This window comes from Balaenoptera ricei, chromosome 17 (assembly GCF_028023285.1).
Source record: "Balaenoptera ricei isolate mBalRic1 chromosome 17, mBalRic1.hap2, whole genome shotgun sequence".
Classification (NCBI taxonomy): Eukaryota; Metazoa; Chordata; class Mammalia; order Artiodactyla; family Balaenopteridae; genus Balaenoptera; species Balaenoptera ricei.
Window position 1 is genome coordinate 10,725,644 of NC_082655.1, and position 27,862 is coordinate 10,753,505.

At 41.6% G+C, this 27,862-nt stretch overlaps 1 protein-coding gene across 4 annotated transcripts in view; it reads left to right on the forward strand.

The window, feature by feature from the left end:
• Positions 1–27,862, forward strand: part of ASAP1 (ArfGAP with SH3 domain, ankyrin repeat and PH domain 1) — a 355,895-nt gene that overhangs the window by 204,159 nt on the left and 123,874 nt on the right. For 2 of the 4 annotated variants that reach the window (XM_059901373.1, XM_059901376.1), the window contains exons 4-5: positions 3,829–3,901; positions 27,463–27,608. In XM_059901373.1, coding sequence (XP_059757356.1) covers positions 3,829–3,901; positions 27,463–27,608 — 219 coding nt within the window. The remainder of the gene's footprint in view (positions 1–3,828; positions 3,902–27,462; positions 27,609–27,862) is intronic. The other 2 variants (XM_059901375.1, XM_059901374.1) reach the window with 1 other exon arrangement.

The window sequence follows — 27,862 nt, forward strand, 5'->3', positions numbered from 1 at the left end:
GATGGGGGAGGTGTTACTCGAATGTTAGAGATGAGCATATTCTCCTGGATTCCTGTCTTGGTTCATTCACCCTCCTTCCCTCTCCCTCTCTCCTTCTCTCACCAACGCATAACGCTTTTGAGTTGTTCACCTTCAGATGCATACTTAGAAACGCAGGCACATATTTTAACATACTTTTAATGGGTTGAGAGGTAGGATAATTTTGTAGCCCATTCATCCGCCACTTTTCTCTTAGCTTTATGTAGTTTTACATATAGGACATTTCAAAAGATGTCACTGCAGGTGTTGCTTGTCTGGCTGTCAAGAGAATGGTGCTCTGTAGCATATTTAGACGTGTTCTTTCTGGAGGGAGCATTGTTTGATTGAAGGACGGTGTTCCCTGGCTCTCTTAAACACAGAGTTCTTAAAACTGCATTTTACTCAGCTGCTTTTTGCCCGTGGCCAAATAGTAGAGTGTAAAAAGAGAAGTGTCACGCGGACATAATGGTGGCTGTAGCTGTCTAATGTGGATGTCATTAATAACCTTTAGAAGTAAGTACCTGAACCTTACATCCTATTAGTTCTATAGACAGGTTGGTAAAAAGTCAACATAAATTTCTGAGGCTTTCCCTCCTGCAAAAAGGAAGCAGATAACTGGTCTCATAAAATGTTACGGCTGAAATCTTTGCCAGCCCTTTGCTCATTTGGAGTCATTAACTCTAAATGTGCACGGACATTAAAGCCCACTCATTAATTTCTCTACCAGTAGAATCATCCTTCAGTGGTCATCACTCCCCAAAGCTGAGCTGATAGGTTATTTTCTTCCAGAAGGAGATCTTTTTTCCTTTCTCGAAAATTACTTAAAAATCGTTAAGATCTAGGAGAAACATGAGCGTGCCTTCTGCAATGGATTTTTAGGTGGCTTGTTTGAAAAAGCATAAGCTGGTTCTTCTCTTACCTGATGTGTGACACCTGGCAGGTTGTTTCACTTCTCTAAAGCCCAGGAGTTTTCATCAGAAAAAAAGATGGCAGAAATATGTATATAAAAAATAAATGGTGGCTGTTATGAGAATTATTTTTTAAAATATCCCTACCACAAAAGCCGTTCAGCAAAGGATAAACCCTTTGGATCCCATCTCTTAAAATGAGTGCTTATTTGCACTTATTTGCATTACTGTCTTTCCCTCCCAGTCTCCTAGCAACCTAAATGTCTTGTAGTTTCTTAACGCAGATTTGCCTCTGAAAACTCGAGGATGTTGCCCTCTGAAGATGAGACTGCTTTTAGTTTCAGTTCTTCACAGATACCATTGGAATGCGGAACTGGCTAGTGATTTGGAGGTGGGGTTTTACTGTAAAGAACTGGGTTCAAATTCCTACTCTGCCACCTGGGCAAGTTGCACTTTCTAAGCCTCTGTTTCCTCATGTATAAAATGAATCCAGTAATAGTACTTATTTCATAGGGTTTTTGTAAGAATTAAGTGAAATAATCTATGTAAATCTCAGCACCTTTATGACTAAGCATTTATTAAAATGTTAGTTATCTTCCCTCTTTCCTCTGATGTACAAACCTGAGATCTTGGAAATTACTCAAACTTTGTCTCTTCCTCTGGAGCTGTGTCATAAAACATTGTTTCCTTAAATGTGATGTGCAGTATCACTGGCATTAGATGAGGTGATTTGAGGTAGTGAACAGACGAGCATTTTATGTAGTTAGAGGCACATAGTCATTTTTAGGGTATCTTCTATTAATGTTGAGTGAGCCAGCTCTTTAGAGTGTATTTAAATTTTTTAAAAAGATGTGAATGAATTTAAAGAAAAATGTTAACTGAAAAGAAGTGCAGGTGGGACGTGGCTGTGAAAAAAGTTGTGGAGGTGGAAAGTGAATGATGGGCAAGGCAGAAATAGCGTTAACCCGCAGTCTGCAAAACGCTGGTTTTTATCCCAGCATCCCATTAGATTTGGGATTCGGGAGACATTAGTGTAAAATGTGATTTTAGCACTTTCTGGCTTTGTGACTTTGAGCAAGTTAGTAAATATTTCCCTCCCTCCCTCCCTCCTTTCCTACAGATATTTATTGAAGGCCTATCACATTTCCTTATCTGAAAAATATAGATGCTACTTCACAGGATTTTTGTAAAGATGTAACTCAAAGAGATAAGATGTCTATTTGGTACATCTTCTCTACAAGCTTATGCCTGGTGTAGTTAAGCGCTCAGTAAACTTTAGTTCTTGTGTTACTTAGGACTTGTGGTTGCAAGTGATAGAATCCCGACTTCAATTAGCTTCTGACAAAAGGAATTTATTGTCCCACGTACTCAGTCTACAGGAAGGTTGGCAGTGATATAGACCTGGGGACAGCTGGGAGCAAGGACTTGGTTGCCACCAGGACCCCCTCCACCTCTTGTTTTCTGGTGCTTCGTCTCTGTTAACATCATCCTGTCTGGCCAGACTCTTCCACACAGATAGAAACAGAACCCCTGGTGGCCCCCAGGCTCGCATCATCAGAAAGGGGCTGCATGTTATGATCCCGGTTCCCAAGCTCAGAAATCCTAGGCAGGACTGAGCCCAGCGTGGGCTGTGCTCACCTGGCCAGTCATGGGTGCTCAGAGAACAGGAGCCAAAGGAAAGGGGCAGCACCCAGTGAACCCCATGTTTAGAGTGGCAGGAAAGCCCGTTTTGCAGAAGGGGAATAACAGATGCCTGCTGCCATCGCCTTGCCCCCTGCAGCTCTCCCCGTACCCTGCCGAGAGCAAGTACTTACCCTCCGTGGGCTTCCATTCGCTCATCTGAAGTCTCGAGGCTTAGATGATGTAGAGGATGTGAGTGCGCATTGAATGTTCTTAAACTTTATTGTACAAGTTTATTGTTATTGCTGCCATTGCTCCTGCCCTCCAGATCTTGACCCACCCTCCAGGGGTTCCCAGACTGTGAACGGACCGTGGACCCTGGAAAAGCAGAGAGGGGCTTGAATTTATTCTAAGAAGTTAGGTCAGCGTGCCATGAGTATGTCTACATTGACTTGTTTTTGAAGTGTAATACACACATAGAAAAGAGTACATATCCTAAGTGCATGGTTTGATGAATTTTCACAAACGAAACCCAGTTGTGTATCCAGCACCTGGGTTAAGAATCAGGAGTGACAGTCCCCCAGAAACAGCCCCCTCACCCCTGCCTTGTAGATTACTGGAGATGTGTTGATTCATCACCTAAGAAATCATGTACAAGCATTACTCGCATCATGGTAGCATTTTTCATGTTGTGCTTTTTTAATAAACAGAATTTTTAAAATACACCCGGCATTATGTCATTAAAAAAAATTTTTTTTTAACTAAAAGGAATCCTCAAGTTTAAAAGCTTGAGAAGCTCTTCAGGGTCACTCTTGCTTATCACACTCCCTTAAATGTTTTCTTTCTGGCTGAAATTACCATTAGGTGATAAGATGTGTTTTGTTCCCTGCGAAGCTGTCATTCATGTCATATGTTGGCCTTTCTCCCTTCCCAGGTTGTAAACTCTCGAAGTGAAAGAATCAGATCTTAGGTGGTGTCTTATATTTTCTTTCCTGTGCATAGCTTAGCACGGTTACCGACTGACTACCAGCTTATCCATTTCACCCAGTGTTGAGCTTGTGGAATGATTGTATTTATCCCCAAAATATAACTACTCAAATCCTGGGCACTTGGTGTCTCTGAAGGGGTTCATCGTTGATAAATATACCAGCTTGCTGCTGCTGCAGTGCTCAGCGCAACAAATGCAGTTAAGAATGAGTTTTTCTTTCGTTCCTTTTTTTTTTTTTTTTTAAACTTACCAAGTTTTCCAACATCTTTTCCCCCCCCCATTTTTCTCTTCTAGGCTCTAGACCAAGATAGAACAGCCTTACAGAAAGTTAAGAAGTCTGTAAAAGCAATATATAATTCCGGTCAAGGTAAGTACTTACCAACACAGATAACACCAATTACATACCTTGTCTGCAGTTTTTTCTGTTATTTGTTAGATGCTAAGTTTCTGGAAAACTTGATACAAATGGAAAAACAAGTAAGTCAAAGAAATTCAGTTTTTCTCTTTTTTTCTGTCTCTTCTGTCAGTCCAAACCTGTTACTGCTTCCCAAGTAAAAAGAAGGAAAAACATTAGTTGCAGTGGGTTTTATTACACAGTGAAAAACTTCAGTAGAGTTATAGGTAATTTTGTCACAAGTGACATAGGAGATATGTAAAATTCTCTCTGTGTGGTTGGTCAGACGTAATTCGGTGGCCTCAGTTAAACACATGAGGATCTTTTCCATCTGAAGTGTACCTGTACACATTTGAAAATCCGTATTGGTGACAGGCGTGGGGTGAAAGTTAGGGGACACGTGGGGACGAGGCTAAAGGGAGAGACCTGGACAGACCTGCCAACTCGAGTCTTTGCTTCTGACTCAGGGCAGGCCAGGTAACCTGTGTCACCAAATGTTTTAGCTTTGGTCAGAGACTTTGTCATCTTGGAGAGAAAAGTATGTTGTCAGTGGATAAGAAGAAATAAACCGAATTAAGATAAACAGTAGGTAACCACAAGAAATGGTAGGTTCCAGCGCCCCAGGGAGGGAGAGGCCTGCAAACATAAAATGAGTTTCAAGGTCTCTGACTCACATCTTTTGTTATTGGTATTGCAGTACCAGCTCGCTTTCCCAGAGGTCAGGTCTCTAAGAGATCAGTTGTCTGTAACAGAACACCTGGGAAGGGAAGGCAGCGGGGTACAATGGAAAGGACACGCTCTGAGGTTGTATGCATGTGGGTTTGCACCCTTTCTCTCCCTCTAACCAGCAGCGTGACCTTGAGCTGGTTACTTCACTTTTTTGAACCTCCATCTTCTCTCTAAACCGGGGATCGTGATATTACAGGGTTGTTGAAGGGACTTAAGTAGTTAATATCTGTAAAAGTTTTACCACCTCATGGCAGTTCAGTAAATGCAATACATTTATATTTTATATGTTTTATATTTTATTTACATTTATACTCACTCTTGTGATAAAATCATAGGGTATTTCCTGGTCCTCCTCTTCTTGTCAGAGCTGGGAATCAGTTGTCTCTTGTCTTCATTAAAGCCCCAAGCTTAGGGCACTCTGGAATCCTAATTAACACATTTTGTACCCTGGTTCCTGGAGACCTGTCTCTAATTTCTTTATATCCAATAAAACCCTAACTTCTAATTAAGGTAGATAAATGGTATTTGTCTGGTTATGTAGTGACCAAATGGTGCTTTAAGTCTTGGCCTAAATTATATACCTAACTTATAACCTATGTCTTAGCTTCCTTCTAATGAACTCCCATGAGGTGGTAGCCCTTAATAGGGGATGTGAGTGGGATAAATAACTGGAAGATGGCACAAGGGGCTTCTGAGGTGCTGGTATTGTTCTGTTTCTTAATTTGGAGGGTATTACATAGTTAAATCTACTTTTTGATAATTCATCAAATGCTACACTTAGGATTTATGTACTTCTCTATATGTATGTGTGTGTATTATGCTTTATATACAGGTAGGTTCATTGAAGCGTTGACTGTGATTTGGTAAAACAGAAAATGGAGATTTGTTAAATAAATAATAGTATATCTATATAATAGAATACTAGACAGACTTTATAAAAAAGAAACTTAGGTGTAGGGTAGATCTACGTTTAAATCCTAGCTTTGTCACTACTTGTTAAAGTAAATTATTTAACTTCCATGAGTCTTGGACTTCCCTGGTGGTCCAGTGGGTAAGACCCCACACTGCCAATGCAGGGGCCCCAGGTTCGATCCCTGGTCGAGGAAGAAGTCCTCATGCTGCACGCAACGAAGATCCCGCGTGCTGCAACTAAGACCTGGTGCAGCCTAAATAAAAAAATAAATAAGTAAGTAAGTAAATAATGACTTCTATGAGTCTTAAATTGCCTCACCATAAAATGAGAAAATAATATCTAATTTACAGAGTATTGTATGGACAAAATGAGGGAATATTTAAGGCCCCTGACTCACTGCCTGCCACGTAGTACATGCTTAACACATAGTAGATGAGAAAAAGTGGCAGGTAGGTCAATAGCATGGGTGCTTTCTCTATATTAATTCAGTCTTTCTACAAATAATGTTGGACCAGTCTGATTTTATAAAGAGCTTAATGAGCCATTATCTGCCTAAGGAATAAATGTCAGTTCTCCATAATGTTATGGTTTCTGCCTGTGAGTCACAAAGGGAGACTTCTGATTTACAGCTGTGAAGTGCTGCCATATTTACTCTGCTCGGGGCTCCATGTGACTTTCTTTTCCAAGTGTCCTTACTCAAGACACATTTCTTCCCTTGGCCTCAATGACCACGTCATTCAGCAGCTCACACAAAGGCTCTTGTACTTGGGGATGTGCTTCTTTAAAGCATTTCCTTGGTCCCAGCTGTCCTGGACGTGGCAGTGGGGAGAGGTTGTCCCTGTGTGTATGTAAGGTGGAGAGTTGAAGGGGTGAGTGCAGAGTTTGGCTGCCGTTTCCTCTCCCATATGATACTCTCCTGTGGGTGGGGGGGGGGCCGCAGCTGACTGAGCTTTGAATCCCCTCCAAAGGTTTCCCCTTTGAAACCCGGATTCAGGGTTGTTGTGTGTACTTTGCCCTAGGTCTGCACTAGCCAGTCACACATGGCTTTTTAAATTTAAATTAATTAAAATAAAATTTAAAGTTCAGGCCCTCCATCTCAGTAGCCACATTTTGAGTCCTCATTAGTCGTGTGTGACTGTGGCTACAGCATTGGGGGGTGCAGACACAGGGTATCTCCATCATCACAGGAAGTTCTGTGGCTGTCGAGCACACATCCCGTTGTATTGTAATTGTCAGCCCGTCTCTCTTGCATTAGATCAGTGAGTCTCAGTCCTGGCTTTTCATTAAAATCATCTGAAGAGGGAATTCCCTGGCGGTCCAGTGGTTAGACGCCGCGCTTTCACTGCCAAGGGCGCAGGTTCAGTCCCTGGTCGGGGGGAACTAAGATCCCACAAGCTGCGCCACGCAGGCAAAAAATAAAGTAATAAAATAAAATCACCTGAAGAGCTCTTAGAATACAAATACAGGGATTCCCTGAGCCCTCACACTCCAAGAGTAGCTCCAGAGTAGGGTCCAGTAGTGGGATTACAAGAGTATTACTCCCCAGGTGACTCTAAATGCAGCTAGAGTTGAGGACTGCGTCAGTGGCCTGGGAACTCCTTGATGAGGGCCGGTTCATCTTTGTATTATTTTGTGAATTTGCCAACCTAGTTTATTAGCTTAGCAAATATTTATTGAGTACCTGTTACATGCTACTGTTCTGGGTGTTGGGTATATTAGACAAATCAGACAGAATCTCTGCCTTTATGATAATTTTACAGTCCTGTGGGAGAGAGAGATGTTAATCAGATCATCAAGCTGGAGAGTAGCTATAGTTAGAAACTGGCAAGTACTACGAAGGAAAGCTTGCCGGGTACAAAGAAGAAATCTGATGTAGTTTGAGGAGGGTACTAAGGGGAATGTCTCTGGAGGACATGACATTTATTGGGTGTTCATGCTGTACTAAGTTAAGCCCATCAAGCCTTTGGGGTAAGTCTACCATTATCTCCAATTTATAGATGATGAAGCTGAAGCATAAAGAGCCAGACTATGTTGTCCAGGATGCCACAGCTAGCAGGGAATGGAAGGAGAGCCTAGCTAACCCCAGCTTTGCTGTTTGTGGCTACTGTGGACGTGTCTTCTACCTGACACTTGGCCAGGGCTCAACAAGCATGGAATGAATTGCCGCTTATCAGCTGATGGGTCCCCAGGAAGCTTTCTGTCAATGGCTGTTAAATATTCACTAGTCATGAATATTCATGAATGAATCCATCACATGTACCCTCCCAGCAGTGTAATCCATGGGATGACTTTGTGGTTCCCAGATAGGGGACACAATAGCAGGTATCGTTCCTGTGACCTGGAAATGTGGGGATAAACTCAGATCTCAGCAACTGCTGGGGCCTGATAGGGTTTCTGCAGTCACCAGTGATTACGGTATACCCAGGTTTTTGATCAGCTTGTGTGGGCAGCACTGTGATATTTAATTCTTAAAAAATAGCAAGATGAGTAAAACAGTGATGTTGCAGATCTTTCCATGATACATGCTCAGTGGAATCCAGGTCATTCCCGTCCAAGGGCTTTTGGCCTCTTCCAAAGAAGCCACAAGAGGATGAACCCTGGTATCTGTTTCCCAGTGTGTTTTCATAATTTTCTTGTTTTCTCACAGTGCTTATGACACAAAACCCATCTGATGTTCTTTAGAAATTTAAGAAGCATTTCTATATTTCCAGTTTGAGAATACCCAACCACCCACCTCCCCAGGATGATTTGAAAGATGATGGAGAATGGTGAAAGGTCTTACTCTTAAAATGTATTTATTAATTTTGCACATAAGCTTTATCAGTATTAATTAGTAAATGGTATAATAAGAGAAATTTTATTGGAAATACACATTATCTCCCTTCAAGCCCTTTAGTTTGAAAGGGCGTTGGGAATTTGTCTCTTTCTCTTACTTGTCCCCACTGTGTATGAGGAGATTTTAAGAAACAGAAAAAAACTGAATTGTGTGAGCTACTTGGATCAAGGGGAAATTTTCCAAGCCATTCAGTTTTCCTGTGTTGTTTCTAAGTTTCGAAGTCTTAACGATGTTAAACTGTGAAATACATTGTCATTTAGAAAGTTTTTCTTGGTGTATGTGTTCCTTCCCTCCTTCCTCCTCTCTCCTCCTGATATACGTTTAAAATAGCTAGTAGTTTCTCGAGCATCATAGAGGTTTTAAAGTATGTTGCAATTCTTTGGGACTTTTTCTTTCAAAAGAGGGAGCCTAATTCTCTTTGCCTTGAATGTATGCCAGGCTTACAACTCTCCTCTAATGAAGAGAGTGTAATAGCGGTGATGCCGTGTGATTTCCAAGGCCAGTTCATAAAAGAGACGGCTTCCACCTAGGTGCCCCCTAACCCCTTCATTTGTTTTGGAGGAAGCCAGCCACCATGTTGTGAGGACACTCAGGCAGCCCTGTGGAGAGAGGTCTTCCGCCCAAAACCACCACGAAAGCGCATCTGCTAGCCCCAAACCTTCAGGTGACTGCAGCCCTAGCTGACATCTTGCTCTCTGTCTTTGAGTGAGACCTGAGGTCAGAACAGTAGAAGTAGGACTGGCAGTCATAGGATTTCTGCCCCTGTGAGCAGGGGCATGTGTATGCATGTGGTGGGTCCAGTGTAGGTCAGTGTGTGTCCCTAGAGAAAAAAGAGCTTACTGCATCTCAGTGCTGTTGAAAAAGAAAGCGATACACACTATACTTCTATAAATGGAAGAGTCATGTGGTTCATTGTAAGCATGGGGGTACCAAATTTGTTTTTCTATCAAATGACTTAGTTGAGTTGAACTCGTTAATCTTTTTGAACAGATATACTATTATCATCTAAGCACACACACGTACACTTTTCCTTGGCAGTAAAGACCCAGGATATTCCTGCTACTGGGTCTTTTTCTGTGATTGAAAAAATAATAAATTTTTTTGCACAAATCAAAATGTGTAATTTATTACTATATGGTGGCGTCCTTAAAATTTATGCCAAGATATATTTGGAATACATTTTAGCTTATTAGTGACACATGGTGCCCATTAGAAATCTCTGTAACATTGTTAGTCTGAAAGTTTGGATTCTTAAATCCTTTAATTTTAGTGAATAAAAAAATGACAGTGGTATGTAATTTGATTACAAGTATATATTTCTGAAATACAGCTGGATTGTCGTAAATGGTTCCATAGCCTTTTCACGTCAGGAAAGGAAGCACTTGGCTTTCTCACTGCCCTCTCTTTTATTCCCCTTTCATTTTCAGTTAGAATTATGTAGTGAGTGGTTTTACAAGAACATTTGTGTTATTTAAAGCAAAATTAAAGTGTGATGTTCACCCCAAATTTTCATTTTGATAATGTATCTGTTTTAAGAAATAGCTCATTGTATATAATGAAATCTAAGATTTTAAAGGTAAAGTGCTAAATTCATCAGTGGATAGGAAGGGAATGTTTTTGCATCCAAGTAATTTCACTTTAGCTACTTTTTTAGTTAACATTTTCTCAAATTTAAAGGTATAGTGTGAAGTGAATTCTAAGTAGAGTTGGTAATTAAGTTTAGAGTCTTAATTGTAATGGTATTTTTAATCCTGTGGTTTTCAGTGGGAAGAAAAGTTTCTTAACAAGGATGAATAGAGATAAAATAGGTTAGAACTTTAATGGAAAGAATGTCAAGAGGTATACAGAGAAGATAGTCTGTGTTTAGAAAATTTTCTCCTTTTTGCTGTTTTCCAAGTTTGTGGATGAAAATCTGATCTTTTTTAAAAATATTCTTGAACTAAAGTGAGCTTGTTATAAATAAATAAGTAAATAAATAAATCTAAGCCCTCAGAAGTAGAAGGCTTTAGATAGAAATACTGTAAATGCTCTTGGTGGTGGTTGTAGTGATTTGAGCAAAGTCTAAACAAATTACTTTGGGCCTTCAAGGCATTTTGCATTCTTGTGGATCCATCATTACTTCTTTTTTTTTTTTTTAATTTATTTATTTATTTATTTTTGGCCGTGTTGGGTCTTCGTTTCTGTGCGAGGGCTTTCTCTAGTTGTGGCAAGTGGGGGCCACTCTTCATCGCGGTGCGCGGGCCTCTCACTGTCGCGGCCTCTCTTGTTGCGGAGCACAGGCTCCAGACGCGCAGGCTCAGTAGTTGTGGCGCACGGGCCTAGTTGCTCCGTGGCATGTGGGATCTTCCCAGACCAGGGTTCGAACCCGTGTCCCTGCACTGGCAGGCAGATTCTCAACCACTGCGCCACCAGGGAAGCCCCCATCATTACTTCTTAAGAGGTGAAAACAAATCAAAATGATGGGTTCCTTCAGAACGGTCAAGGAAGGAGGCTTTTCCAAAAGGGGGTATACTTATCCAGGATAGAGTATTACTCCTCAAATTATGTGGGGATAAAATCAGAGGAATTTTTTAAACTGCCTTTAGAAAATTGAAGTCTCTTTCCAGAATAATCTTATAATTCCAGGCTCTTTGGGAATTGACAGTTTTTGTATTCAAGGCTCAAACACTCTGTGACTTGAAATCACAGGCTGTCTGGGGTGCGTGTGTGCGCATATGTATGCACTTCCTCCGTTTTGCTGGTCTGGAATGAGTGTTCTCACTTTTAAAATGAGTTAATATTTTATAATGTTTGCTTGCAATTTATGGGAGCATGCTTCATGAGAAAGTAACTCATTTTAAATGAAATTGGGAGCACTCATTCCACAACCAGTAGTTTGGGGTTTTTTTTTAAAGCCTCAAGATGAACAGCAAAAATAGTCTGTTAAAGGTGACTATAAAAAACATGTTTCTGTACCTTAATGGTCCAATTTTGATAGAAGTAATAAATTATAGCCCCCATTTGTTGAGTGCCCACTATATGCCAGGTGCCTGTTGTCACTTAATCATCCCAACAGTCCTGCATGGAAGACATTAGCATCCCCAGTTGAGGAGTGAAGGAACCTGGTTTAAATTACTGGCACAGCTAGTAAGCTTAAGTTTAAACCTGGCTTAAATTACTTACACAGCTCGTCAGTAGCTACAAGTTTTGAAACTTAGTTCTTTATGATCCCAAAGCTGCTGAGCCAGAATTGCCAGATTATTAACTGTCAGAGGTGAGTGCCGACCCAGAATGGGGCACTGAGGATCCAGTGGGGTGCAAAACTTGTGGGCATGCCGCTCTGGAGTACCTCACGTGTGAAGAGAGACAGACAAGTGAAACAAGCAGTAATCCTGTAGCGTGAAAGTGCTAGACGGGCCAGTTAGAAAAGGAGCAGGTTTATTACTTCAGATACAAACTAGAGCTGGAATTTAGAACTACCCAGAAAGTATTTCTCCAAGCTCACTCCTATTACTATGTCCTTTGTAATCAGCATGACTTATACATGAACAACAATGCCCTTAAAACAATATATTCTCTTACATAGACTGAACATGCCTGCTGCACACACACCCTCATTAATTTATTGTGGGTTAGTTCAGACAGGTTGGGGATCAAATGCTGATTTAGCCCCTGATTGGTGGCAGGGAACCTGTGGACAGAGAACACTTCAAGCAATTGGTTCTTCATTTCTGAAAATGGAAAGATAGTTTCTACCTCATTGGACTGTTGTGAAGCGTAACATGTGTGATTCAGACCCAGTAATGGTGGTGGTGGTGATTACCTTCATCCTCATCAACTTGAGGCTTTCTGAAATGGTGGGGAGAGATTCAGGACAAACATAGTTTGTCATCTTAGATCCACTACCATGGAGATAAGTGCAAGATGCTTCACCTTGCCCTCCACCCCACTTCAAGCTTCAGTTTTCTGATTCCTAAAATGGGGCAGTAGTGCCTACTTTGTGAAAATTGGGACACATATATAAAATATTTAATGTGGTACTGGGACATAGTAATCAGTGATAATTATTATAATTACAGTTAATTGCGAAAAAATTAATCAAAACTGGAAAAATTTTTAGCCAGTATTTCTTCAGATTATTTATTTATTCTTATATTCTTTTATCTTTCTGAGATTCCAGTAACATTTGTGTTAGATATTGTCACCACAGGTCATTAAGACTCTTATTTGTTTATTTTTGGTCTTTATACTCTTTGTGCTTCAGTTTGGATAATTTCTACTTACCTGTCTTCAAGTTTACTGCTTCTTTCTTCTGCAGTTTGCTTTCCAGTCTGCTATTAGTCTCACCCAATTAATTTTTTATTTCAATACTGTAGTTTTTAGTTCTTGGATTTCCATTTACTCCTTTTGTAGAACTTTTATCTCCTCTGAAGTTCTTCATCTCTACACCCATTTTGTCCAACTTTTCCTATAGATTCTTGAATATATTTGTAATGTTTATTTTTGAAGTTGTTACATACTAAATCCAACATCTGGGTTGTCTGTGGTTCTGTTTCCCTTGACTTTTTTCTCTTGATTTTTGGCTACATGTCTTTTGTTTCTTTGCGTGTCCAGTAGTTTCTGTTTGCATGGTAGACGTGGTGAATTACATGTTGTAGAGACTCTGGATTGTTATCTTTCTATGAAGTGTGTTTATTTTAGTACACAGTTAAGTTGCTGGTGGTCGCCATCACCCTGATCCTGTACAAGGCTTTCTTAGGGTGAGTTTATTTTAGTTTTGCTCATAGTCCTAGGATGTAACCCTTAGTCCTGCTCCATGCTCCATGCTCCTAAGGCATGATCCTCTGGGACTTCAGCCCACAGTGTTTACCAAGTCCTGCTAACTTTGTAGGACTTGAATTCCATCCTTTTCTCAGCATTGGGAAGTGGCTGAAACCAGCTCAGCTCTAAGGTGCTGTTTTCCACGGGGCTTCTTGGAATAGCATTCATGCATGTGCAGTTCAGGGTCAGCCTAAGGGTTTGAAGGGAGAGTATATACAGATGTGCGGGCTCTCCTTTCTCTGACTTCCACCTTTCTAAGATCCCCCCACTCAATTTCCAGCTGCTAACGCAATCCTGACCTCTGACATCTTAGCTCAGTAAAATGCCGCTTTCTGCTGGAGTTCTATTCTCCTTGCTCAGCATGGACTGAGGTCTGCCAGCAGGAGAAAAGCCAGTTAAAGATGGTCTTCCCCAGAATCGTTCCCTTCCTTGAAGGGTAATATCCCTGCCTGTTTCTTCATGCCTTTGCTTGCTCTCCAGTGGATTCAAATGGTTGTTATTTTTTATATTTTGTCCATCGTTTATCAATGTTAATGACAGGAGCATTAGCCTGGTACAAGTTACTCTGTCACGTTATCAACTGCAGGCCTTTAATTATAAAAACTATATATGAGCAGTTCATTTATTAAGCACATATTGAGCATATAGCTGGAAGGGATTGACAGACACTCTTGGCTCACAGGTGGTTACTATGTTTTAGGGCATTTGGACTTAAATAGATAATAGATGACAGATCATGACAAGTGACTTAGGAGTTGAAGAGTTGAAGGTATACCTTCAACTGAGGTTAGTGGAGTTGAAAATTGGCATTTCATTTATTCAGTCAAAAATATTTATTAAGTGCCAGAGAGGTGAGTGGGTAATGAGATGAACAGGATAAGTAGTGATTTCTGCACTTTTGACCTTATAGTTTATTGCAAAGTAAAATGTAGTTACCTATAGGCACACTTTATTTGAGGTTAGATTTTAAAGTCTGCATGAATGGAAAGTAACCTATGGGGTCAAAATAAGCCTTGAAAATCCTTGGATGGCCTGTAAAGTACACTTAAAATATAACTCATGCAGTGTTTTTTCATAGTATTGGCATTCCTGTAGGAGTCCTGGTATTGAAAACACACACACACCATCTTCAAGCCAGTCACCCTTAGCCCAGGGACAGGTGCCCTCTGCGAGCAGGGAAAGAGCACGTTGGCATGAGCCTTCCCGCTCCAGGGACACATGCTCCTTGAGTGGAATGGGGGCCCTCTCTCTCTCTTTTTCTTTCAAATCTTCTAAGTTAAATCTCATTAATTAAAGGCACAGATGTGTAACCCCCCATTTGTGTTTTTCAGTCCTTCTCGCTAAGCCTATTTACTGTTTAAGGATTCAGGTTAATGAGTATCTGTAGTTTCTTTTCAGGACCACCTTTCTCCTTTGAACAGACCATTGCAGTTAAGATTCTACAGCCTGCCTATACCTTGCTGCCTCTTTGTTGCAAACTGCATTTTGACCACTTGGATGGTTTATATCTCATCAAATTCGGATTGTTTTTTCCTGTATAAAGATATTTCACTTAAACTGTCAGAGTCTACAGGAAAGCCAGGGTCTTTGGTTTTATTTCTGTGTATGGCATTTTCCCCAGGTTTGCTTAAACCCTCCCTTTCTCATACACGCTCCTCCGACCACCTGGGGTATCACACGTGAAGCAGCTCCATCACGGTTCTTCACGTTACACACCATCTTACGGCAGCCATGCTCTGTGATAACCTCCAGAAAGCAGTCGTCCATGAGTTGAATTCCATTTGTGGTTTGGGAGGAGACAAGAACTCTAAAGTGTCTGTTTCCAGGACTGGAGGGACGTTGAGTTGAGTCTTTAACCCGGAAAGATAACTACTTATTGATTTTTCTGATGCCCTGTTTGGGTATGTAAATCAGGCAAGTTGCAACACTTGATTCTGAAGTGTTTTTCATTGGTAATCAATCCTGTAAGACAGAACGCTCAGGGGCTGTCGGAGGATGACTTTGCAGGGACAGTTTGTCACTTGCATTCACAGACAACAGAAGGATATTCTTCCACATCTCCGATAATTGATCTAACATACACTTTTTCTCTGTGGAGACTTGCAGGGGGCTGCTACTTTGGAACACCTGGGGCTGATTTTTTTTAAATGGCATTTTCTATTTGATTTTTTTTTTTCCCATGTGGAAGTATAATGTGTATTAACATGTTTGCTGTAGAAAATTCAAATGAGCTAAAAGAAGAAAATACTCATTGGCCATGTTTCTTTTTCAACTCTTTTTTTGTGTGTGCGTTCTCAATCACAGACGGCACCCTTAGGCGGCACCCGGCACATGGGTGATTCTGCATACCTCCTCCTCCTACTTGTCTGCCCTTGGAGTGATGCCTTTTCCAGGAGTTCTGGGATGGAGAGAACAGTCTCGCTGTATTGCTGCTGTGCTGCGTGCACAGTGAGGAGTGGCCCAGGCCAGGAGAGCTGGGGTGTGACCTCTGCCCAGGCTAGAAGTAGCTGCACCTTTCTTAGCAAGCCCCTTCATTTCTTAGGACCTCAGTTTATTATCTAGGAAACAGAAAAGATTATCCCTACCATGTCTGTGTATGAGTTAGTGGTTATAAAATGAGATGAAGATTCTTTCGCAACCTGAAATGCACAATACATACCCTAAGGGGGAGTTCATGGGACCCAACAAGTAATGCTTTTCCCCAGTGACCAAAACCAGAGGCCAGCCCAGCCCCCTTGATCTCTTCTGTGCACGTGTGCTGCTGCCCTTCCTTCAACTCGCTGGACTCTCTGCACCCGTCCAGGGTAAGAAGCTTTGTCCTTGGATTCAGCTAACATTTCCTCTGTGATTCTGAACTTCCTGGGGGTCATAGATCCCTTTATAATCTGAGAAAAGTGGATCTTCTCCTGAATTAAAAACAAAAACAAAACTTGCAAGGCAGAATTTTTCAGTCAATTTTAGGGGCTTTTGGAGCCCCTAAATTCCACGTAATTTATTAACCAAGAAGCTAAAGCTCAGAACAACTAAGGGACACACCCAAGGCCACAAACATAATGACCTAAGTAATCTTTGTATCTCAGTATGGGTGCTTGATGAAAGTTGATGAATTAACAGTAAAATGTGAAGCTATATATTTTTTTTTTGGAGCCATATTTTTAAAGTACATCTTTGTATAAGAACACTCGGCTCCCTTGGATGATGGACGCTCATGCTGTGGGAGACGAGAGTAGGAGGGGAAGTGCTCGTCTCCTTTCTAGCTTTTTTAGGGGCCAGATCTGAAATTACCTCAGAAGCCATCAACAAACCAAAGTGTGATGTGTATTTGATCTGGCAGTTAGGAAGCCTCAATAATGGAGCCAGGATAGGGAACATTTCTGCTTCTGCTATAATGGAGTGATGGTCACGTGCCGTTTAAATGCTGAGTAATAGCCTCGTGGAACTCTGCGGGCATCTTTTCTCGGGGTTCTGTTAGTTAATGGATTTGTCAGTGCTGCGGAAATGGGAGTCTGCACGCTGAGTTTCCAGATAGCACCCCAGGGGCTGGGGCAGATTCTTGCAGAAGCTTGGCTAGAACTTTGAAAGAACAAATCCAAATTCAAAATGACCTTGACACATCAGAGTAGTGAATCATCCAAAGTGGTATGGAGGAAGGCAATTTAAAAAACTGTGCACAGGGCTTTCTGCCTCCAAGGGTGTTACCTTTAATCTTAACAATAGACCAGTGCAGGGAGTGTGGGTGGGAACAGATGGGGAAACGGAGGCCCAGGGATGTGAAATAACTGCTCACAATCAAGTAGATGTTGTATCTCAGAAAAAACAGACTCTGGACTCTAAATCGAGCCCTTATCCCCCAATAACACGGTGTCTTGTAAAATTAAAACAGGTTGTTTTCAGGGTCACAGGGTAGGTGTTGCCGGCTTTATGGATTGGTGTGGCAAAAGCGATCTGAACCCCAGTATGACGATGGACAGGAACGGAGGGCAGTGCTTTTGAACTTCACCTGCCTGGTTCTAGACTGAAGATGGTGAGCTCTGGAGAGACCCAAGGCCCCAAGTTAGTCTCTTTTTAACCGCTGGGTACTTGATGGTGCCTTGATGGTAGGCCGTTACCTCTTACCTGGAACGTACTTTACCCCAAGTTGACTTGTTAACCAACTATTTATTCTTCAGGTTGCTGCTCAGTTACCGTCTCTTATGAAACCTAACCTGCCCCATCCAAGTTTTACCATGTGTTCATTGATTTATCCGATATTGAATGGGTACCTACAACAGGCCATGTTAAATAAGCAATGTATTTTCATACAGCAGAAAGGAAATAAAGTTAGAACTCTTCCTCATGCCATGTGAATACACCCATTGCTGATGGATTGAGTATTTAAACATTAAAAAGAAACTAAAACTGAACTAAATACTAGAAGGTTTAGGACAAACTTTATATAACATTAGAACCCTTCTTCCTGCTGTGTGAACAGATGAATTGCATTAGATTAAAGATTTCGATGTTTAGAAAAAATACTGAACGTTAGAAGGGTTTAGGAGTAGAAGCAAGGCAGGAAACCCAAAAGTCTTTTGAGTAGACTGGTATATCTGACTATCTGAAATTTCAAATATTCTGTATGACAAAGAACACCATACAGAAAGTTAAAAGACAAGTGGGAGAGACGTCCCTGGTGGTCCAGTGGTTGGGAATCTGCGCTCTCGCTGCCAAGGGCCTGGGTTCGATCCCTGGTCGGGGAACTAGGATCCTGCAAGCCATGCGGCACGGCCAGAAAAAAAAAGACAAATGGGAGAAAATACTTGCAACAAAGATTGCCATCCCGTATGCAAGACAGTCTTTTTACAAATAAGGAAAAGACAAGCAATGGGAAACCAGGCTAAGTGTGTAAACAAGTAGAAAAGGAAATGTGAATGGACAATAAAATTACAAAAAGTTACTCAGGCTTACTATAGTCAAGTTTTTCACATCCACGTGGCAAGAATTAAAGAGAATAATGCCAGGGCTTCCCTGGTGGCACAATGGTTAAGAATCCGCCTGCCAATGCAGGGGACACGGGTTTGAGCCATGGTCCAGGAAGATCCCACATGCCGCAGAGCAACTAAGCCCACGAGCCACAACTATTGAGCCCACGTGCCACAACTACTGAAGCCTGCGCTCTAGAGCCCGTGCTCCACAACAAGAGAAGCCACCGCAATGAGAAGCCCGCGCACCACAACGAAGAGTAGCCCCCGCTCGCCGCAACTAGAGAAAGCCCGCAGACAGCAACAAAGACCCAACGCAGCCAAAAATAAATAAATAAATTAATTAATTAAAAAAAAAGAAGAAGAAGAATGACATATATGTGCTGATGAGTTTATAGAGAGCTCCGCCCTTCCATGTTTGCATTGCTGTTGGGGATGTGACTTGCTACAACCAACCTCTTCGGGAAGGAACATGGCAATATTAATTAAAATTTGAAATGTGCACCCAATCCCTTGACAGTTCTGCTTTTGTGAATGTATCCTTCCAGAGATAAAGTGATAGCACGTAAGAGCTTATGTATAAGAATATTTATTGCAGCACTGGTTTTTGGTGGTAAAAAATTGGAAGTGTCTCAGTAGGGGGATAGTTAAATGAATTGTGGTAGAGTTTATTATGGAATATAATCACAATTAAAATAATTAGATTTAATTTTACTGAATTTCTCTATCTTAATTCACTAAGGAAAAAGCAAGCCATGGAGTCTTATATGTAATACCACATTTGTTTTTTAATTATTTATTTATTTGTTTGTTTTTGGCTGTGTTGGGTCTTCGTTGCTGCACGCAGGCTTTCTCTAATTGTGGCAAGCAGGGGCTACTCTTCATTGTGGTGTCCGGGCTTCTCACTGCGGTGGCTTCTCTTTTTGCGGAGCACGGGCTCTAGGCACGTGAGCTTCCGTAGTTGTGGCACTCTCTCAGTAGTTGTGGCTCGCGGGCTCTAGAGCGCAGGCTCAGTAGTTGTGGCGCACGGGCTTAGTTGCTCCGCAGCATGTGGGGTCTTCCTGGCCCAGGGCTCAAACCTGTGTCCCCTGCATTGGCAGGCGGATTCTTAACCACTGCGCCACCAGGGAAGCCCCACATTTGTTTTTTTAAAAGTGAGAAAAGGGGAGAAATCCTTATTTGTGTGTGTATTTTTTTAAGCATAGAGAAAGTTTACACTACAGATTATTAACTTTGCTGGTTTCAAGGAGATGATTGGAGAAAAGGAAAGAAATAATACTTTTTATCTTTATATGTCTCTGTAGTAGTGTATGAATTATTTTTGTAATTTTAAAAACAAATGGAATTAAATTTGTGAAAGTGTGATTTGTGCTACGAAGTATGTGTAGGATAGTATAAAAGAATTAATCACGTGCCCCTCTATGCCGGCACTATAATTTATGACATGTATTACATGGCTTTATTATTGCAGTTATAGTTCATTGTTTTTTCATCCCTGTCCCATGACCCATGCTGAGTCTTTTTTGAAGGAAGAAAGAAGACTTGTTCCAGGAGAATTCACTACATGCAATGAGCATTTTATTGAGCACTAACTATGTGCCAGGCTCAACGCTGGGGACTGGGTGTATAACAACAGATTACATAAGGCTGGGAACCCGCGCATTGCAAGAGATTGAGAGTGAATGACAAGCTTGCCTGGGAGGTCACACTTGTATTTGACCTTGAAAGAGGCAGGCTAGGCCTGGAATTGTGATGGAGCTTGGTGGACTGGGAACTTGGGCTAGGTTGTATAACTATAGTATAATAATACGTGTATTCAGGCTGTCCTCCTGAAGATTTCTCTAAGATCATGAGGGTAAACTGACAAACACAAGCTGCTCTGGATTCTTGGCATGGAAGATAACTTGCATAAAGATCTTGGAAGAGAAGTTAGGCTCCCAGGAAAGAGAATATAGCAAACTAAGGAAGTGAGACTTGCTTTGGAGTGAGGGGTGGTACCTCCCATTTCATAAACAGGCAGCGTAAGCCAGATGCACAGTGAGGCACATTATAGGGTTTTTTCATCCATTTCACACAATAACTCTATCAGGTAGGTATTACTGCAGTTAAGAAAGCAGAGTCAGAGACACTATAGAAATTGCTCTAGATCTGTGGCTGGTAAATGAAAGATCTGGGATTTGATCCACAGTTGTCTTACATATCTCGGAACCCTCCAAAAAATACCATAATGTTTGGATTCTCTTTGAATGTCCATCACATCAGAACTTCACCCTGGGTCTCAGGGTGAATGAAAGTAATAAAAGTGAAGATATTTTTAGGGACTTGTATGTACTTTCTAGATGGTATCTATCACAGTTCACCTGTGAAGTTGAGGCCCGGAAAAGTTAGGTGCCTTTTCCAAGGTCACACATGGCCAGGCAGGGCCAGAGGGAGATTCAGACCCAGGTCTCTGTGCCACGCAGGACGGTGCCCCTCCACCAGGTGATGCCTCCATGAACGTTAATTAGGTTGGGGCTGCTCTTTAGGAGGGATTTATTTTGAGTGTCTTCCAGGCCTTATGCTCATTAAACAGAAGTAATCCTTTGTGGTTTTCTAGTGTTCTCTGTTGTTGTTACTGCTGCTGTTGTTTTCCCCAAAGAGCTTTCACAGTAATTATGACGTCTTTACCTCTTAGTAATTAGCCTCCAGGAGTAGGCTGGGTGGGTATTATTAGACCTATTTTCTAGATGAAATTAAAGCCCCTAAGAGCCTTAGTCGCCTGACCAGGGTCGTAAGGTAGAGGCTGGAACTAAGACCCAGATTTTCAGGTCCCTCCATCACTTGACATCTGGCTCAAATTAGAAGACATCTAGGGGCTCCAACACTTAGCCAAGTCTATTGGTTGATAGCATAGGCTCTGGGGAATTCCTGGCGGTCCAGTGATTAGGACTCAGCGCTCTCATTGCCAGGGCCCGGGTTCCATCCCTGGTCTGGGAACTAAAATCCCATAAGCTGCGTGGCGTGACCCGGGGCGGGGGGCGGGGGAAGGCACAGGCTCTGCAGTCAGCACGTGTCATCAGCTCTTATTAGCTGTGTGACCTGAGGCGACTTGTTTAACCTCCCTAAACCAGTTTCTGCATATATAAAAATGGGGTAATGTTAGCATGTTCTTGAGAGCATTGAATTCTCAGGAAAAATACCTGACACAGTTCCTGGCACATTAAGTCACCAAAAAATTTAGCTACAATTAATTGTTATTATTGCAGTTAATAACTGTTAACAAGTATTGTTATGATAATTATATCATTGTCATCGTTATGGGCCAGGAGGTCTTATTGCCCTTTCTTTCTTGGTATTTATCATTAAGCCTTTCATGTAGTAGATTCCAAATAGGCGTTTGTGGCACACATTCCGATATCCGGGATTGTCTTTCCCGAGTCTGTCAGTGGAAAAGGATGGGGTTTGGAATCAAATGAAGTTGGGTCCTAACCTGGCTTCACCATTGCGTTTCCCTTTTCTTATCTGTAAAACAACTGTCTTGCATTTTAAGGTATTCTCTGTGATGGATCCCACTACACAGTTGGTGCTTAATAAACGACAGTATCAGAGAGTCAACGGTGGGGTTGGCTGGCCAGTAGGGGAGGGTTTGTGAGAGTTTCCCAGTTTGGTAAAGTCTAACAGGGTGACAATCAGGCAAACGCCCCTCAGAGAAAGGCCTGTTTAATCATTGCTGTGCTTTTGAAAATTCTGAGGAGGGCCTCATTGGGAAATATACAAGGTATTTTTAAAGAGTATTGAACTTTACTGTATTCCCAAGGCACTTGTTATTGCCAGCTGCTAGGAATGGGAACTCTGAGTGGGCACATTGATTTCAGAGTACTGTTGGAAGCCCTTGCCACCCGGCCCAGGACGGCCAGCGTGCTGTTTCACCATCGTTATTGGCCTTGTCATCGTAGAAATTTATTGAGTCTATCATGTACCATTCAGTATCTTACTTAATCACTGCAGTACCTCTGTGAGGTCATTACCATTATTATCTCCATTTTACAGCATGGGAATGAGGTTTAGAAAAAAGTGAAGTTGCTGAATCAGTGCAATCACAAAGTGTAAGTGATAGACCTGGAACTGGAATCTGAGTCTGTCTCACTTTAAGATATGGGGGAAAGTCTTCAGCTCATAGATTAAAAAGCCCTAATTTAAATTCCCTTATTTATGAGCTGTATGGCCTTGGGCACGTTTTTTGTATCTACACAATAAGGGTGATAACAGTACTTATCTCGTAGACTTCTTTTTTTTCTTCAAGATTTCAAGTGAATTAAGTTTATTTTGACGACAAGATTCTATGATTGTTTGAGAAATTAACGAATACAAAGAAATAAAGGGTTGAAGGAAAAGCAATGTAGATGATTGTTTCTGTTATTCATGACTGAATAGCAAACTACCCCAAAACATAGTAGCTTAAAACATTTATTTTATTATCTCCACGGTTATATACATTGACTGGGCCTGTCTGGGTGATTCTCCTGCTGCTAAGCTGCAGTTATGGGAACAGATAACTGGTCTTTCTTGATAATAGACATACTAACAGGTGTGAAGTGATATCTCATTCTGATTTTGATTTGCATTTCCCTAATGATCAGTGATGTTGAAAACCTTTTAATGTACCTGATGGCTATTTGTATGTCTTCTTCAGAGAAAGTCTCTTCAGATTCTTTGCCCATTTTTAAATTGGGTTATTTGGGGTTTTTTTTGCTATTGAGTTGTATGAGTTCCTTTTATCAGTTAATAGGTCATAATCTATTAATTTAATAATATAGCCAAAGATTTGTCAATTTTGTTTATCTTTTCAAAAAATAGATCTTAGTAACATTTTCTTTTTTCTCTTGTTTTTCTGGTATCAATTTATTTTCTGCTCTGACTTTTGTTATATCCTTCCTTCTGCTAACTTTGGGCTTAGTTTTCTAGTACCTTAAGTTGTAAAGTTACGTTGCTTATTTGAGATTATTTTGTTTCTCATAGACTTATTAATAAGTGTGATTGAGGTAATGTATGTAAAGTGTTTCACACAGTAACTGGCATATACTGAATGCTCAACAAACTAGCTATTATCACTATTATTACTGGAATAAGAAGTCACTACCTAGGCATTGCTGTGGCGCTTAAATGTTGGGATGTATGTAAAGGCCCTTTCAGGCTGTGTGGAACATATGAGGTGATTAGTACATGTCAGTCATGTCTCTGAAGAAATGCCAGCAGTTGAAATCCTGACTAAGTGGCCCTTTCTGGTTCAGTTGGTAAAACTATATTATTTTGTTCTTTTATCAGAACTGAAAGGAGTCACCTCGCTCTTACTGTCTTACACTTTGCAGCAGTACCCTGAATGCCAGAAATTTCCTGCAAATATTGGAAGAGCGTGGGTCTCCATTGTGGATGGGTCAGATTTCTCTCTCACCCTATTTTTTTCTTTCCTTTTATCCCATCTCTGTCTTCGCCAGCTTCCCAAGCCCCTACTTCACCAGCTCCCCGAAGTCATCTAGCACTTGGGCGTAGCAAACGTCTTAAAGTGGCTCATCCTGCTCCCCGAAGTGTCCTGAGCCCACGAGGCCGTTTTCTCCCATGCCTGTGCGGTGCGCCCCCAGCCAGGGCCCTTTATCTCCCCCTCCTCCCCTAACACCCTGAACTGACATTCCCTTCACATTGCTTACTCTGCTCTGTAATCTGTCCCTCCCGTCTGCCTCTGCCTCCACCAGGGGCCTGTCTCCTTGCCCTCCGTGCCTTTGAAGACCTGCTTGGTAAACCCTTAATTTTGTACAAAGGGATGCGTGTGGTTATATAATCTGTCGGGTGAATTGTCACTGTTAGCTTATAATGCGGTATGTAAGAAAAGACTTAAAACGTGAGACGTACGCCCCTATGTTGTTTGATATTAAACGCATCTCTGTATTATAACTAATCATGGGTATAGAGGTAATATTAGCTGATCTTTTAGGCGCACCTGCCACATGCCGGGCACGAGCACCTGAGGTTTAACTCCCATCATTTCTACCCTCAAGAGAATTAGTAGTGGTATGCCAAGATACAGCTCACTAAATTAGCTGCTATATTTTAAAACACGCGACTACACTAGGAAATTGTATACATGTGTGTATATATAAACGTGATTAATACATATATACACACACACTCTTACGTGTGTACATATGGTTCTTCGGTTGCGGAATTGACAAAACATACAGCACCCATGGTCTAGCCTGTACGTATCCAGTCTCACCTTTTGCCTCTGTCACCACATTTTAGGTTTCATCTGCCCCACGAGCATAATTCTTCCCTTGCAGAGTTCTGGTGAAGGTTAACTATGATATTGTGAAGAGCATTTGGATCAGAGAAGGTTCTCAGCCAACTTCCTGTGGCCTCTCTCCCTTCCTTGGCCAAGTCCATCTTATTTTTTGATGAATCTGTCGTCCCTCATAAAAGGAGAGCTTCTCATAGTACTTTCTAACCCTACAGGGAAATCCAGTTTGAGGAGAGTGGTTGTGTCTGGGGAAGGAGGGAAGAGACTGGGATTGGGTAGCGGGTGGGAGAGAGAGGAGACACTCTGCAGTATTTTATTTCTTAACTGGCCAGTGGGTACATGGGCGTTTTATTAACTAAAGATTTTGATATATCATTTGAAATATTTTATAATTTCAAGCCAAATAACACAAAGCCGACCACTTAGGTTTTACCTCTGAGACCCTTCCCTCGAAAGCAGTTGAAATGAACAGGCAGCTGAACCCCCTTTTTGCTGGCCTCCAGAAGCAGGAAAGGGTGGCAGGTGGGGTGGGATTCTCTGGGGCAAGGTGAGGCCCTTTGGCCTCACACAGAAGGTGTCAGGGTGGGTCCAGCTTATGCGGGACATCAAAGGTGTGCATCCTGTCTGTGCAGCTGATGTGGCCTTTCTTTTGTGTTTCTCTGAGCCGCTTCTCAGAGTGAACCTGGGCAGTAACCGGAGTTGCATTTTATCTTTTTTAATATCTCAGCCTGAAATGCCGACATCCACTGTAGGCATCATGCATTTTTAATGTGGCAATGATTAGAAGGTTGCTGGGGCCTCATTTCATTTCATTGGACACGGTGATGCTTGTTACCTTCGTCGTATTTCGACTTCTTCCTGGGACGTTCCCCAGTCCAGGCTCATACTGTTGCTCCCATGCAGTTATTGAAAGTGTGTCTGAGAGTGAAATATTTTTAAATTATTTATTGTTCAATTACTGAACAACCTAGGAGACTTAAGAAGTGAAAGCTTCTTAAATTCCTGAAAGGGAAGTCGATGAATCCAAGTCAACAGTTCAGTAAAGCTAGCTTCATAAGCCGAGCTCACTGAAACACATGCAGTGGCGTTTGCTGTGTGGGGATGCAGAGGTGAGCCAGAGGGAACCCCTGCCTCTCGTGGTCCGGTGGCAGGGAAAGAGCTGTACTTACACAGATGTATGATGTAGTGGAAAATACTGCAGTAGAGGTACAGAGAATTATGGGCAAAGAAAGATTATTGCCAACTAAGGGGAGGCTTTGAAAACAAAGAGCTGTTGTTTGAATTAAGCCTTTAAAGGTATGATTTTGATAGATACTCTTTTGTTCATTTATTTGTTTAATAAATATCCTACACCTACTCTGGGCCTCTGTGTAAATTCATGCTTCCCTGTACTCCACCACAAAGGAAGAGAGCCGTGCAGAGCTGAGCACGGGCATCTGAGATGCTGCCACGTGAAGGTGGTACACAGCACCTCCACTCGCATTTCCTTGGTCAGTGCCTTGTTACTTCAGGGTGTGGGGATGTGCACTATGCCTTCCCGTAAGCCTGCAAGGGTTGGGAACCTGGATATCCATGATGAATAGCAGTGTCTGCCCCGAGAGTCACGAGATGAGATGCACAGTTTACCAGGATCACACTGGGTGCTGTACTGGAAACGGCCTGTAGGGGAGCAAGAGCTGCAACAAAGGAACTTTTGCAGGAAGGTTTGCAGTGATGGAGGCAAGAGATGATGTTGGATAAGGTTGATAGTCATGTGGGTGGTGAGCCGTCAGATTTCAGTTATATTTTTAAAGGTAAAGGCCAGTGGATTGCATCTGGGGTATGAGAAAGAAAAATCAGCTATGGCTTGATGGGTTTCAGCCTGAACAACTACAAGAATGTATTTGCCATTAATCCACTGAGATATGGAGGCACTGTGGAAAAAAGAGAGTTGGGGCAGAACATCAGGGTTTGTTTTTAGCAAGTTAAGATTGAACACTAGGAGATATTGAACAAGCACTTGATATATGTCTGCATTCAGGGTTGGATCTGGGCTGGGAATATCAGTTTGGGAGTTGTCAGCTGATAGAAATTACTTAAAGCCGTAAGATTAGGTGAGATCCCATGGGAGTGAGCATCAGTATGGAAGAGTAAAGGCCCGAAGACTTGAGACCGGGGAGATGAAGAACCAGCGAAGACGATGATGGAGAGGAACAGCCAGCCATGAGGTGGGAAGAGTCAAGAGAGTGTGATATCCTGGAAGCCAAGTAGAGAAAGTGTTTTGAGGAAGGAATTATTATTACTTACGGAGCATTCACTCTATTGAGAAACTTTTGTATATTTTTTATCAACTCATCAGCACCACAGTCTTGTAAATATCGGTCTCCATCTCATAGATCAGAAAACCAAAGCTCAGAGTGGGGAAATTTATTCACAGATATTGTATTGATACCTCTCACGTGCCAGCTAGGATAATAGCCATGGAAGTTAAAAAACTTAAGGTAGCAAGCTCATAGGTAGTGAAACCAATCTTGAACTCTAGATCTGTCTGATCTACACCTGAACATTTTGCATCAAGAGATGATGTGTGAAAAAGCATTGTGTGAATGCTGTTCCTCGGACCTGGGTCTTAGACGAAATGAAAGGAAATTAAGATTAATTGCAGAGAAAGAAACATGTTAGAGCACATGGATTTTTCTTTTGCATTCCAAGGTTGATTTTTCTAAGAATTTTCTCCTTGTTTCCTGACGATCATAGTTTCTTAATTGCTTGAAAATGTGATGATACTTTGACCCGTCAATGTTTGGTGAGTCTGTGGATTAGTTGGGATACAAATGAACTCAATGCTCTGATAGAAAAAGTGGAAACCACCTTTGATAGAGTGAGTGAGAGCTCTCAGCGCACTGCTGACCACCTTGTAGACATGTTCAGTAAAGAATTGATGGAGTTTCTTTGCTTTCCTTTTGAGAGTTTCTAGTGATCAATGTTCAGAGTAACTTGTCATTGTGGCAAATAGTAGCTCAGACTCCTTTTTCTTCTTCTTTTCAGATCATGTACAAAATGAAGAAAACTATGCACAAGTTCTTGATAAGTTTGGGAGTAATTTTTTAAGTCGAGACAACCCAGATCTTGGCACCGCGTTTGTCAAGTTTTCTACTCTTACAAAGGAACTGTCCACACTGCTGAAAAATCTGGTAAGCCATTTCATAAAAGATTTTTTTTTAAATTACAGCCCGATCAAGGTATAGTAAGATCATGAAGAGAACAATATAATAATCTTCTCCCCAACCCTTGATCCTGAGGGCAAAAAATAAAAATAAAAATCTTTTTAGTCCTCGGTAGGGAGTCACATTTAAGGAAAATGTCACTGTGAAATGCGTAGAATTTGTACCTCTGGCCCAGCTGATAGCAGGGTAGGTTTTTTGAATCTGAGAGAAACTTGTTAACC